Here is a 14726-nt window from a genome sequence, read left to right on the forward strand (position 1 = left end):
CTAGGTCGAGAGCTGCCCCCATGCCAGACAATGACTCATGTGTTGGAAAATTTACGAGCTGCGTGAGAGAGAACATGCCGAATAGACTGTGAAGCTGGCGACCAGCGGCATCCGTGGTAGTTCCATGCCAATGACATGACTTAGCATTAAAGTCTCCCATCAACATGATAGATGTTGTTCGGTTCTTAAGAGTACTTAGACAGTGCTGGAGGGAATTGCAGAAGGTGTTGATACTTGATGGAGTAAGGGCTGGGGGTCGATATACTGCACCAATAACCAACTTCTTCACATGAGGCGCCTCTGGGAAATGTATGTTAGCAGATGACAGGGCTATTTCCACCCATGTGGCTTCCAGGAGAGGGATACTGAGGTCAGATCGATGGGTGACCTTTGGAAACATCCCAGACCGTACCATGATACAGACGCCGCCATATGCATGGGTGGCATCGGTAGCTGACCTGTTTTCATCTGGCGGACGATCTCGGCGAAAACAGTCATATCCAGGGACCGTGAAAGACGACTGTGGAGAGAGCCATGTTTCCGTTATGCAAACAATGAGGGGTTTAACTGTGGAACAAATGTGAGCCAGCTCGGCAGTCTTGTTCTTAATGGACCTGGCATTGATGCACATTATAGGCTGTGATCCTGCGGTTGGCTGTGAAAGCGGGTAAAAAGGCTGAGCTAATGGATTAAGTGTGCTGTTAGTAGTAATGTTTGGGGAACAGTGAGGAAGTATCGGGGGGTTGAGGTTCATTATTGTGCAGACTGATCGACGGTTGTGTTGTCAGCTGTACTTATTCTGTCAGCCTTGAATCGCCATTCTCGAGCTGTCACTCCGTCAGGCCAAAAGTCAGTGTTTTGCACAGCTTCCCAGTCATCTTCTGTGACGACTACGTGCGCGTACGCTAGGCCAAAGTACTTTGTCTCAGAGACGGAGCATTTCAGTACAGTCACTTGCTTGTTTTCGCACCATTTTGCGATGGAGGAAGCAGAGCAACCAGGGTGAATTCTTCCAACATGAACAGCTTTGCATTTGGTACGATGGGCACTGCGCAGTTGCTCATGTTTGCGGGGTGGGCGCTGGTAGTATGAAATGACGTTTGTCCGGAGGGCTTGATCAGTATGTGTCCCCGTATTGAAGGTAGCTGACTGTGTCATGGGAGAATGCGATGGGAAGTGAGCTTTGGGACGTGCAGATACTACTTTTGCACTGTACGAGTACGGGTTGACTGCAGAGTGCGTATTCCGTGCCTGTGCTGCTGCATCCAGCTCAGGAGAGACTTCTGCTACGGGTACGCTAAGTACGGGTGCGTCAGGTGCGGGTGTAACCTTTTTGAATTCCGAACTGCCAATTTCTCTCTTCAGAACTTCAATTTCGGCGTGGAGGGCTGAAATTTCGGCTTTTTGGCCAACCTTCAGTGCCACTATTTCAATTCTCAGGTTTTCAATACAGGTCGTCAAAGATAATAATGCATTCTCTAGCCTGGATACATACGTTCCGGCTCGTGCATCCACACCAAATGCCCGGAGGCTCTCCACCAGCTCAGCACGGGACAGCTTACTCACGCCCTCTATGCTGTGTTTTGTAGCCAGTTTCCGCAGGTCGTCGAATCCCAGCAAAGCTAAGTCCTGGGTCCCCTGGGCCTCCGACGCGTCAGAGTCCATGCCTACCAACTACTACTACCCGCTACTGTGCTCCAGACCGGCCTGGTGCCGGCTGGGCTACTGGAAATCTACAAAGACTACGGAGCTCTAAAAACTCAACCTGACCTCAAAATAACACGTTACTTTTTAATAGTGGTCTACTTTAATCGCCACATTAGATTGTCCAAATTGTAGTTTGTGTATGGTCTTGTGTTTCTTGCAGGCAGAGACCAGCTGCTCGCGAAGTGCTCCGGTTTATTCAAGCATCCCCCTGTGCTTGCCTGACATTGACGCCTCTTAGCGCACCCCGGCTCTTACTGGTCTTAGCGCACCCTGGCTCTTACTAGTCTTAGCGCACCCTGGCTTTTACTTGTCTTAGCGCACCCTGGCTCTTACTAGTCTTAGCGCACCTTGGCTCTTACTAGTCTTAGAGCACCCTGGCTTTTACTTGTCTTAGCGCACCCTGGCTCTTACTAGTCTTAGCGCACCTTGGCTCTTACTAGTCTCATCGCACCCTGGCTTTTACTTGTCTTAGCGCACCCTGGCTCTAACTAGTCTTAGCGCACCCTGGTTCTTACTAGTCTTAGCGCACCCTGGCTCTTACTAGTCTTAGCGCACCCTGGCTCTTTACACACGTTCTAGTAAGGACTCTACCCAGCACAGAAGCAGATCAGCAGCCCACTGTCCACGTCGCGGCGTTTCCTAACCTCCATCGAGTCCAGACAGGACGGTATACTCAATGGCAGACCAAGAGCGACCTGACAGTGACAGACTACCGGCACAAACACCTCCTCGTCAGGACGTCGACGCAGGGAAAACCCCTACAGAGCATGACGATCCATACAGTAGTCCGATAGTATCGCCGACACCAGACAATCTGAATGTTGGTGAACCTGATTCGCGTGGACACAATCCACACCCGTACTATGAGCAATTTGCACGTCGTCGTCCACGCATTCAGCCAGAGACAGAGGCTGAAGAGCAGCAGCAGCCGCCAGTACAGGACGCACGTTCAGTCATCGATGATATCGGACCAGTTCGTCGACGATTGACCCTGCGAGGTTCGGAAGACATTCCAGACGGAACACAGTTTAGTCGGTACATCGGATCACCCACCACGTCGCGCGTCCTATCAAGATACACGGCTGACACGGAAGACGTTGACAGGGATGGCGAGCGAGGCCTACAAGATATCAACAAGGCGAGGAACCTTCGAGAGAACTACAAAACGAACAGCAGCTCATCAAGGGAGGATGAAACCGACGGCAATGTCGAACATCAATCCAGTCAACAGCAGCAGCAGCCGCAGCAACAACAGCCACGGACCAAGCTAGGAGGTGGCAAAGGTCGCAAAGATCGCAAGGTATCGTTTGCAGACGAGGTTCAGATTAGCAGTAGTCGTAAACCGTCACTGAGGTTTTCCTCGAGCAGTACAGCTCCTCGAACTGATAGCTTGGCTAGTGACGTCACACTGCCCGAGCTGCCGGTGAATGAAGAGGGCGTGGAGGGACAGTCTGCTACGGAATTGGAGGAAGAGCGGAGAGAGGGGACGCACTCCACCCCGGAGGATTTGCTGAACTACATAACGTGGGCTGAAGTCGTCCAGCAGATCATGGAAGACTTTCGTCGCACTGATATTGATGAAGATAGTTCAACTCTCAGAGTATTTAGTCGGCATACTATCACACACGCCATCGAAGAGGCGTTGAGAGGTCTGGTTGCAGAAACGACCCAGGGGGATCTCTCGCTCAACGTCGAGCAGATCGCTAATGAATGGTATCGAGGCCGCTTTCATGGTGATGTGTCGGAAACTCTTCACTTCCGCGTGAAAGGAATACTCAAGCGTGCTGCCGACGCCGAGTTGCTAGGCAACAGATGGACTGAATTTCAGCTGGACCTGCTGAAGTACTTGAGTACGTTCACTCCCCAGTTGCCTAGCGACGTGAAATTTGACGTCCAAGAAATCGAGGAGTACGGCCTTTTGAAAGACCACGACCAGGAGCGCTTCAACACGGTTTCAGATTGGCTGGACAAGACTCTAGAGGTCGACAGGCGGCCTAACGTCTTCGCTCGTCTTGCCTCGCACCCTCGTGTGTCTGGTACGAATAGCGAGCAAGGATTTCTAGACCAGAGCGAATGGTACGTGATCAGCCCCACATCCAGTACTGATCGTATACTTGTGCAAAGTGACGATGATCGAGATTCGCTGTTCACAGCCTCGCTAGACCAGGACGATATTGCCGCTGCAAGTCAAGTTCATTCAAAACCCACTCGAAGTACAACTACTGGCGCTTGTTCTAGTGACAGCAGTGGATCTGCATCCCCAAATCCTCCACTTGCTACAGCCGCTGAAGTTCAAGATCATTTGATACGCTTAGCGGCTGACCAGGAGGCGGCTGCGGACCAGCAAACTGCTGAGCGAGCTCGTGATAAAAGTCAGAGAGCTAAAAAGACCGTGCGATTTGACCTAACTGAGGAACAGCTCCAAGACGAGGCAGGACGGTACGAAGAAGAAACAGGATTGGATCTCACCGAAGAGGAGCGCAACGCGCTGCGAAAACGTGCCCGCAGTCGCACGCTCTCGCGAGAGGATAGCAAACGTGAAAAATCGTACAACCCATACGCGCGAACAGCGCGACGTCCTAGATTTGCCTCACGTGTTACTCTACTGGAACAAGTGAGACGATTGCCGAAACGCTGGCCGACGATGAGTCGCGTTCATGATCAACCGCCGCCACGTCACTTGACGTTGGAAATGCTGGAGGACTGCAGCAAGGAGCAGGGCCCAAAGGGAGAGGAAGCGCTTATTGTGCTGGAGGATGGCTTCGACTTTGACCAAGTCAAAGTGCTCCGGGTCGAATACAAAAGTAAGGAAAATAATAGTTATGTGTCTGCTTGCTTGGTCCGCTGACGGCTGTGTGACTGTGAGCACGTGTCCTACCGACCATGCATGGTCAGTTGTCACTAGCTTCTACACGTACAGTCAGTAGTACTGGCTCGTGGTGGAGCAGGTGGAACACTTGCGACTTGTAATGATTCATTTTGTGATTGTGCGTTTTCAGTAGTGCTCAGCTGACTGCCTGCTGCTCACGCTTCGTTCGGTGTGTCAGCTGAATGACTGGAAAATACCACGTTTTTTTCTATAATCGGAGTGTGAAAGTCACTGCGTCAGAAGTCGTGAACTAAAAGTTTTGGGGTGAATTAAATAATTGGATTCACTCTGACTATAGCGATGCACAGTGTGAGATGGGAAGGGTCCTTGTGCAGCATACGTTTACCGTTATTTTGGAACGGTGCGCAGACCGCACAAACTCTGGCAGCTGCCGGTTAAACTTGTTTTTCTTGTTCACGTTGTTACCTTGTACAGTAAAACCTGTGACTAAGGACTACCCCTTGGGGCCACAGAAAGCGGTCTTTCTGTTGCAGGTGGTCTTTAGTTAGGGGTTTGCACCGCACAACCATACATGAATGTGAGACCGTCCTTGCCTGGCGAAGTGGTTTTTAGTACCAGGCTGGTCGCTAGTCACGTTGGTCTTTAGTTACAGGTTTTACTGTAGTAGCAGGCTGGTCGCTAGTCACGGTGGTCTTTAGTTACAGGTTTTACTGTAGTACCAGGCTGGTCGCTAGTCACGGTGGTCTTTAGTTACAGGTTTTACTGTAGTACCAGGCTGGTTGCTAGTCACGGTGGTCTTTAGTTACAGGTTTTACTGTAGTACCAGGCTGGTCGCTAGTCACGGTGGTCTTTAGTTACAGGTTTTACTGTAGTACCAGGCTGGTCGCTAGTCAGGGGGGTCTTTAGTTACAGGTTTTACTGTAGTACCAGGCTGGTCGCTAGTCACGGTGGTCTTTAGTTACAGGTTTTACTGTAGTACCAGGCTGGTTGCTAGTCACGGTGGTCTTTAGTTACAGGTTTTACTGTAGTACCAGGCTGGTCGCTAGTCACGGTGGTCTTTAGTTACAGGTTGTACTGTAGTACCAGGCTGGTCGCTAGTCACGGTGGTCTTTAGTTACAGGTTGTGCTGTAGTACCAGGCTGGTCCCTAGTCACGGTGGTCTTTAGTTACAGGTTTTACTGTAGTACCAGGCTGGTTGCTAGTCACGGTGGTCTTTAGTTACAGGTTTTACTGTAGTACCAGGCTGGTCGCTAGTCACGGTGGTCTTTAGTTACAGGTTTTACTGTAGTACCAGGCTGGTCGCTAGTCACGGTGGTCTTTAGTTACAGGTTTTACTGTAGTACCAGGCTGGTTGCTAGTCACGGTGGTCTTTAGTTACAGGTTGTACTGTAGTACCAGGCTGGTCCCTAGTCACGGTGGTCTTTAGTTACAGGTTTTACTGTAGTAGCAGGCTGGTCGCTAGTCACGGTGGTCTTTAGTTACAGGTTTTACTGTAGTACCAGGCTGGTTGCCAGTCATGTTGGTCTTTAGTTACAGGTTTTACTGTAGTACCAGGCTGGTCGCTAGTCACGGTGGTCTTTAGTTACAGGTTGTACTGTAGTACCAGGCTGGTCGCTAGTCACGGTGGTCTTTAGTTACAGGTTTTACTGTAGTACCAGGCTGGTCGCTAGTCACGGTGGTCTTTAGTTACAGGTTTTACTGTAGTACCAGGCTGGTTGCTAGTCACGGTGGTCTTTAGTTACAGGTTGTACTGTAGTACCAGGCTGGTCCCTAGTCACGGTGGTCTTTAGTTACAGGTTTTACTGTAGTAGCAGGCTGGTCGCTAGTCACGGTGGTCTTTAGTTACAGGTTTTACTGTAGTACCAGGCTGGTTGCTAGTCACGGTGGTCTTTAGTTACAGGTTGTACTGTAGTACCAGGCTGGTCCCTAGTCACGGTGGTCTTTAGTTACAGGTTTTACTGTAGTAGCAGGCTGGTCGCTAGTCACGGTGGTCTTTAGTTATAGGTTTTACTGTATTTGGTCGGCCAGTCGAGCAGTAATTCTGAGCTCCACTTTCTGATGAGACCTAACGGGATAGAAACAGATATAGCTGTGCAGAGATTACTTGTGTACAGTCAAATCTGTTGGAGCAAGAAAAAGCGGTCTCTTAAGGCAGATGGTCTCTTACGGCAGATGTATGGTAAATCCGGCATACCGGGCATGCATATATGTTTCCATGTACTCAAATCGACGAGAATAATTTGGTTTTTAATATCATTTTATTGGATATTCAATAGAATATAGGGGTGCCAGGGCCAGTCGATAGCACTTGCAAGACAGCGCATTTTCACACCTTGCAGTTGACAGCCCACTGGCTAGTACAGTTTTGCACCTGACTGAACGTGGGTCGCGGTCGCTTACAGCAGATTTGAATGCAGCCACCGTGCATGAAACCGCGGTCACTCTGGACAGATCAATTTGTATGTGAAACCGTCGGTGCACGGAAAATCGGTCGCTAACGTAAGATGGTCGCCTACAGCAGAGGTCGCTAACGGCATACTTTACTGTATATGTATGTTCGTGTGTACATATGTGTGTATGTGTGTGTGTGTGTGTGTGTGTGTGTGTTTGTACGTATGTGTGAACGTATCTGCGTGTGTATGTTTGTGGCATGTGTATGCATGTGTTCATGTGTGTTCATGTGTCTGCATCACCTCATCTCTCTAGATGTTCAGACGATAGACAATCTGTGGCGACTGACACAGCTGACAAGACTAACGCTGAGTAATAATGTCATAGAGGCAATGGAGGGATTCGATGCTCTCGTGCATCTGGAGATACTTGGTACGTAGTGTGTACACTCAAACGTCTCTTATCTGAACACGTCAGATACGGGCATGTCTCTTAACCGGGCATCTTCAGCTTGAGTTCCTATGGCAAAAATGCTTCGAATTAGGGGGGGTTTGACTTTTTTCGTATGCGCTAGTCACGGTTTATTTGTCACGGCCAACCTGTGAAATCCACACATTTTCATCAATGGAATCTTCTCGTATCCTGAACATGTGCAATATGTGGCCAATAAGATTCTTCGAGAATGTATATGATACATGGTCAGGGTTGAATTTACTGTCATTTTTTGCATAGCAGTTTTCGCGACGCAAACGCCAAAATGCGTAGCAGTCCTTGACTTTTGATTAGTACTTTTTCTTCCACGAAGACCGACTAAAATTTCTCAGTCCACGGAGGGAGGACTCGTGCTGTCTGCATAGCTGGCAGAAAATTAGCGTCACCGCTGCACCTGTAGCTTTCTTAGAACCAAGCCATTTCTTCTGGACATCGACCTCTGCCACCCACTTCTCAAAGGTACTCTGTCGTACAGACATGTTGGAGGCAGAACCAGACTAGACAAAAACTACAGCTTGGGCAATTGTCAGAGAGAAGGACGAACGTGATTCCAAAAGTTCCTCACGACCAGAAAGACCGACTGGCTACAAGCAGAAAGCTATAGTATCACGAAAAGAGGTAAGTGAACCAGAAAGAAGAAAACAAACAACAAGACCTCCGCCGGGATCGTGGAGGAAAGATGATAATCGTCAGTACGGAAAGTACATGTACATGAACTTACTGAACTTACTGAATGAAAGCCGCGCAAAGTGGTACGTGTAGTACAGTTCAAGTAGGACACCAGTACAGTCAGTATGTGCACGCGGAGCCAGCCACAGTTCACAGGTACATGTACTAGAAATCACACCTTCCCGAGAAAAAAGCGGGGTCCGTGCACTGTACACAATGGTACAGGTGTAGTGAGTGTACGACATGGTCACAGCATCACTTTTACTGACTGCGCGAGCTAGTATGCAGTGCCGTTTATGCATCGCAGTTTCCTGCGAGTCGCTGTGATTTTTGAGTCGCACTCGATCGATTTTGAATCGCAAACTGCGATGCGATACCGGATAAATTCATCCCTGCATGGTAGATGCGTATCACTGGGATACAGGCAGTGCTCGGTCCCAAGGTGCCCGGATAAGAGACATCCGAGTCAACAGCTGACTCCTGAAGTCACCATCATGCATTCTGTGTGTGTGACCTCTACCCTATGTTGCTTGCCGAACCGGATCATGTCCTTTCAGGGGGAACACATTGGTACCTACAGGTTCAGACGAAACACAAAGTGCACATGAGAACGTTGTCTAAATTTCGTACTGCATGTACATGTATGTCATTGGGCATGGATACCTGGCTACATGTATGTCATTGGGCATGGATACCTGGCTAACACAGTCTATAAGTATGTCATTGGGCATGGATACCTGGCTTATACAGTCTATAAGTCTGGTACATATGCCTGTCGCATAATGGGCAATATTCTTGCATTGCGACATTATCATGATGTCATCACGTATTTCCGACATGTTTTATAGTGTGCATGTGACAGCATCCGACTTCAGGTACTGTATGACGCACTCTGTCTCTGTCCCTGCCTCTCCCTCTGTCTCTCTCTTCCTCTGTCTCTCTCTCTTTCTGTCTCTCTCTCTCTATCTCTATCTCTCTCTCTCTCTCTCTCTCTCTCTCTCTCTCTCTCTCTCTCTCTCTCTCTCTCTCTCTCTCTCTCTCTCTTCCTCCGTCTCTCTCTCTCTCTCTCTCTCTCTCTCTCTCTCTCTCTCTCTCATGCATATTATTTACAGCCTTTGGTGTGTGACCTGAGGCTGATAGCGTGGAAAACTTGGGCTCGATGTCACGATTATTGTTTGTTCTGGCTTTGTTGGTGTAGATTTGTCGTTCAACAATATCAAAGTGATCCAAGGACTGGAGAAGAACACGAAGCTGACAGAGATGGCACTAGCACACAATATGATTATTCAGCCAGATAACCTGCTGCACCTGAGCAAGCTAGAAGTACTCACTTTCTCCCATAACTGTATCAACGATCCTGAACATGTAAGATACTGTTACCGACAATCACACTTTCCTAAATGTGTGTGTGTGTGTGTGTGCCAGCTAGTTCGGCTGGTAGGTACACTTATGCCTGATTGTGTTGGGTCTGTTGCCAACAGGCTCGGCTGCTTGAAGGTGTAATGTTGTACCTGCCACCTTTGTTGGTTCCAGGGTTCATATACTTTCTATTTGAAGTATACATACCTGTTAACCATGGACTGCTTATGGCTAGATTAACTCTTGTGTAATCAATGGTGCTAGTTAAGCTTTTATCAGATCCACTCTGATTTAGCCACTCACACTAGTAGCAAATATTACCTTCACTGGGGGCAGGGGTAACTGCAGTTGGATCCCGGGACGGATACCTGATGCCGTCAATCCTTTTTCTGCACCTTGTCCTCACCCACTTACTGAGGTGTGGTGAGCCCATAAGTGGGATCATTTTCAAGTCCACCCAGAGTTTTGGGGATTTCAGGGGGTGTCGGCCGTTGGGCGGTTCAATAACCAATTGAGTCATCTTTCTAAGATTCCTTTTGAGTCTCTCTCCCCTCTCCCGGGGGGACTCACGTGACCAGTTTTGGCAGTGAGCAACAAGTACAAATACAAGTGTGTATGTGTGTGTATGTGTGTGTATGTGTGTGTATGTGTATGTGTGTGTGTGGGGGGGGGGGGGGGTGGGGTGTGCCCGTGTGTGTATGTATGTGTTAATGTGGATATCTGTCATGGCATGGCCTCATGCAACCAATACCACTGCTGTCACTTTGCGGAGCCAAGGGCTGAAGATGTAGATGCAGCAGACACGAGAGCAGACTTGATAGCATCTCACCAGTACCAGCATTCTCTCGCCAGTTTGCAGTTGTGTTCAATGTCTGCTTGTCTATGCATAATGTCTTCTTCTTGCCCTGGCTTGATCTTTGTATGCAGCTGTTATACTTCCGTCGGATCAAGAGTTTGCGTAGTTTGACGGTCGACCACAATCCGTGTGGGGAAGAGCCTAATATCGCAGCACTCTGCATCTCGCACATCCCACAGCTGATCTATCTGAACTTCAGATTCATTACAACTGATATGGTAAGTAGTCATAGTTACGGGTGCAACCCTCTGTAGTAGACAATCCGGGGGGGGGGGGGGCAATTTTTTGTCTTACTATCTACTATCCGGACTTGGATGTACGACTATTAAATGCGTTTGTTTGTTTGAGAGAGAGAGAGAGAGAAGAAGAAGAAGAAGAAGAAGAAGAAGAAGAAGAAGAAGAAGAAGAAGAAGAAGAAGAAGAAGAAGAAGAAGAAGGAAAGTAATTCGCACCAATAAAAACTGGTGGGTAAAAAACCGTCTCGGCTGTTTTTTAGGCAGTGACGGAGAAAGTAAAAGGAGAAAAGAAAAAGAAAAAGGAAGCGGATGCCACTGTGGGCCAATGCCTGGGGTTGAGCAAAAGCGGTGAAGGCTAAAAAGCTCTTCAGAGCGGGAGCAGGCCAGTGCTCAGCGTAGTGCAATATGGACGAGACTGTTGTAGTGAAGTTGTGGACGAGACTGTTGTAGTGAATTTGTGTTGTGGCGTCGTGCAGCTTAACAGCAGCTTGGTGCAGCGAAAGCATACAGCGAATGGCAGCGCGCAGTGTTGTGGCTTTGTGCAATAGTAGCTCTAAGCGGCGAAAGCATCTACTGATAGACTCGCTCCAGCGCGGCGCAGCACAAGCAAGTAGACTAGAAAAACGAGAAAAAAAACGAAGAAGAAGAAGAAGAAGAAGAAGAAGAAGAAGAAGAAGGGAAATGCTCACCATCAAATGGTGGATAAAAACCGTTTCGACTGCTTTTTAGACAGTAACGGGTAAAGAAAAAAGGAAAAAGAAACTCATATAATGCAATTCGAAGAGATAGGCCCCCAGTACAGTTGGGGTGTGGTTGTGTCCGTATGGTATGGTGTGTCATGTACAGGTAGTTGCGTTGTGATGTATGGTAATTTGTAGGGCGAATGTCGAGTAGGCTATGAAAATAACGATTCGACAAGAACAAGTGACTACGAGAGGTTGGCAAGGTTGGCGATCGTCCACCCCCGGCCCTTTAGAGGCCGGAATGGCGAGTTCAAATCTTGATTTTAAGGACGTCCAACTATCCTCGCTGGGTGGCCGATCGCCCACCAAGAAGAAGAAGAAGAAGAAGAAGAAGAAGAAGGAAAGTAATTCGCACCATTAAAAACTGGTGGGTAAAAAACCGTCTCGACTGTTTTTTAGGCAGTGACGGAGAAAGTAAAAGGAGAAAAGAAAAAGAAAAAGGAAGCGGATGCCACTGTGGGCCAATGCCTGGGGTTGAGCAAAAGCAGTGAAGGCTAAAAAGCTCTTCAGAGCGGGAGCAGGCCAGTGCTCAGCGTAGTGCAATATGGACGAGACTGTTGTAGTGAAGTTGTGGACGAGACTGTTGTAGTGAATTTGTGTTGTGGCGTCGTGCAGCTTAACAGCAGCTTGGTGCAGCGAAAGCATACAGCGAATGGCAGCGCGCAGTGTTGTGGCTTTGTGCAATAGTAGCTCTAAGCGGCGAAAGCATCTACTGATAGACTCGCTCCAGCGCGGCGCAGCACAAGCAAGTATACTAGAAAAACGAAAAAAAAGCGAACGAAAGCTCGACTTGGTTGGCGAACACCCACCCCCGGCCCTTTAGAAGCCGGTGTGGCGAGTTAAAACCAAGATTTGAAGGGTACCCAACTATCCTCGCTGGGTGGCTGTCCGCCAACCAAGTGCCAACAAACTGCCTCTGGGGGACTTTTAAAACAGTGGCCAGTCGCGCCAAGCCTTCTCACGTCGCCTCAGCCAGATAACGTAGCTGGAATTTAGTGCTGCGTTTCTGCAGTTCCTTCTTAATTGGCAGAAGAAGAAGAAGAAGAAGAAGAAGAAGAAGAAGAAGAAGAAGAAGAAGAAGAAGAAGAAGAAGAAGAAGAAGAAGAAGAAGAAGAAGAAGAAGAAGAAGAAGGGAAATGCTCACCATCAAATGGTGGATAAAAACCGTTTCGACTGCTTTTTAGACAGTAACGGGTAAAGAAAAAAGGAAAAAGAAACTCATATAATGCAATTCGAAGAGATAGGCCCCCAGTACAGTTGGGGTGTGGTTGTGTCCGTATGGTATGGTGTGTCATGTACAGGTAGTTGCGTTGTGATGTATGGTAATTTGTAGGGCGAATGTCGAGAAGGCTATGAAAATAACGATTCGACAAGAACAAGTGACTACGAGAGGTTGGCAAGGTTGGCGATCGTCCACCCCCGGCCCTTTAGAGGCCGGAATGGCGAGTTCAAATCTTGATTTTAAGGACGTCCAACTATCCTCGCTGGGTGGCCGATCGCCCACCAAGTGCTCTACAACAGGTTCACCAAACAGTTTTAATACAACGGCCAGTCGCGCCATGTTCGCTCCCTTCGCCTTAGCCATAGGACATAGCTTGAGTTCAGCGCTGCTTGGCGACAATTCCTCCGCAAGAGCCTGCGCTGTTCCTTAGTGCAGCGCAAGGATCTCGCGAAGGAATCCAAGCTGGTGGATATGGCGCCTCTCGCTCCCACCTCTGCTGTGTGACTTTCCGTATCCCAGCCATTCCTTACACACGCGCTATGAAGGTGACGATAGCGTTCGATTTTGATTTCGCGCGATTGTGCAAAGCGATCTTCACTACATACCGTGAGTTCCAGCCACAGAACTCTTCTCAATTCTTTGGAGAAGAGCACTATGTCTGGACGACAGGTTGTAGGTGCTATGAAGTGGGGGAAAACAAGTTTCTCATCCTTCATGTCCACCAGGACCTGCCAGTCTGCTGAGCTAGTTACGAATTGGTCATTTAGCCGTTTGCGTTGGGAGGGGGGCTGTTTGGGGAGATTCTCTCCTGCCTTGCAGAAAGTTATGTAATCAATTCTCTTCTGATTACTCTGCGTTTCTGCTGATGCCGTGGCCTTTTGATAAGTTTGGATGGTTTCGTTTACTTGTTTTACTATGCATTTCAGTACGTTGTCGTGGCGCCAGGTATATCTGCCCTGGTGGAGGGCTGTTGGACATGCTGATAATATGTGACGGAGCGTAGCTTGCCTGTTGCATAGAGGGCATTGTTGTTCGACCACAGAGTTACCCCACCTCCTCAGATTGTCAACTGTTGGTAGTGTGTTTAATACACAGTTTAGTTGAAAGGAGAAAGTCCTCCCGTAGCCTTCGTCCAACAGTTTTTTCCAAGTGAGGTCTTCAAACATCGTGTCTCTCCACTTTAACCAGCTGCCTTGCATTTGCAGGCTTTTGAGGTGGGATAGCTGGTCTTGGCAGTCACCTTCATGAATGGTATTGAGTATTTGTTTTCTAGGTTTGATTTTCTCTTGTTTGTCATGCCTAAAGCCGAGTCCTGCCCTGCCTTGCTGGAGGTTAGTTGGACTAGCTTCAGAGATCGCTGCCTCGGCACATTCCATTTCTTTTATTGCGGAGTATTGTCTTGTGAGCAGATACTGTTGTTTGCTGTGATGTTGGTACAGGTTTGCCATGTTCTTGTCGCTGCTGTTCTTGATGATAGAAGAAGAAGAAGAAGAAGAAGAAGAAGAAGAAGAAGAAGAAGAAGAAGAAGAAGAAGAAGAAGAAGAAGAAGAAGAAGAAGAAGAAGAAGAAGAAGAAGAAGAAGAAGAAGAAGAAGAAGAAGAAGAAGAAGAAGAAGAAGAAGAAGAAGAAGAAGAAGAAGAAGAAGAAGAAGAAGAAGAAGAAGAAGAAGAAGAAGAAGAAGAAGAAGAAGAAGAAGAAGAAGAAGAAGAAGAAGAAGAAGAAGAAGAAGAAGAAGAAGAAGAAGAAGAAGAAGAAGAAGAAGAGAGAAGAAGAAGAAGAAGAAGAAGAAGAAGAAGAAGAAGAAGAAGAAGAAGAAGAAGAAGAAGAAGAAGAAGAAGAAGAAGAAGAAGAAGAAGAAGAAGAAGAAGAAGAAGAAGAAGAAGAAGAAGAAGAAGAAGAAGAAGAAGAAGAAGAAGAAGAAGAAGAAGAAGAAGAAAAGAAGAAGAAGAAGAAGAAGAAGAAGAAAGAAGAAGAAGAAGAAGAAGAAGAAGAAGAAGAAGAAGAAGAAGAAGAAGAAGAAGAAGAAGAAGAAGAAGAAGAAGAAGAAGAAGAAGAAGAAGAAGAAGAAGAGGAAGAAGGGGGGGGGACATCACAGCACAAGTTGCTATGTCTAACATAGCTTGTTCGTTATCATCGCTTCGTCGATGGCCAGGAGTATGAGTAGGTGTGTGTGTGTATATGTGTGTGTGTGTTGTGTGTGTGTTTGTGTGTGTGTGGGGGG

General features: G+C 47.9%; 1 protein-coding gene across 3 annotated transcripts in view; it reads left to right on the forward strand.

Annotated features, from left to right (window-relative positions):
- Nucleotides 1–2313: 2313 nt before the first annotated feature.
- The window catches only part of LOC135812330 (uncharacterized), a 25696-nt gene continuing 13283 nt past the window's right edge, over nucleotides 2314–14726 (forward strand). The window contains exons 1-4 of one of the 3 annotated variants that reach the window (XM_065325710.1): nucleotides 2314–4511; nucleotides 7244–7360; nucleotides 9288–9454; nucleotides 10376–10522. In XM_065325710.1, the coding sequence (XP_065181782.1) occupies nucleotides 2384–4511; nucleotides 7244–7360; nucleotides 9288–9454; nucleotides 10376–10522 (2559 nt within the window). In that variant the 5' untranslated portion in view covers nucleotides 2314–2383. The remainder of the gene's footprint in view (nucleotides 4512–7243; nucleotides 7361–9287; nucleotides 9455–10375; nucleotides 10523–14726) is intronic. The other 2 variants (XM_065325708.1, XM_065325709.1) reach the window with 2 other exon arrangements.

This window comes from Sycon ciliatum, chromosome 3 (genome assembly GCF_964019385.1).
Source record: "Sycon ciliatum chromosome 3, ocSycCili1.1, whole genome shotgun sequence".
Lineage (NCBI taxonomy): Eukaryota > Metazoa > Porifera > Calcarea > Leucosolenida > Sycettidae > Sycon > Sycon ciliatum.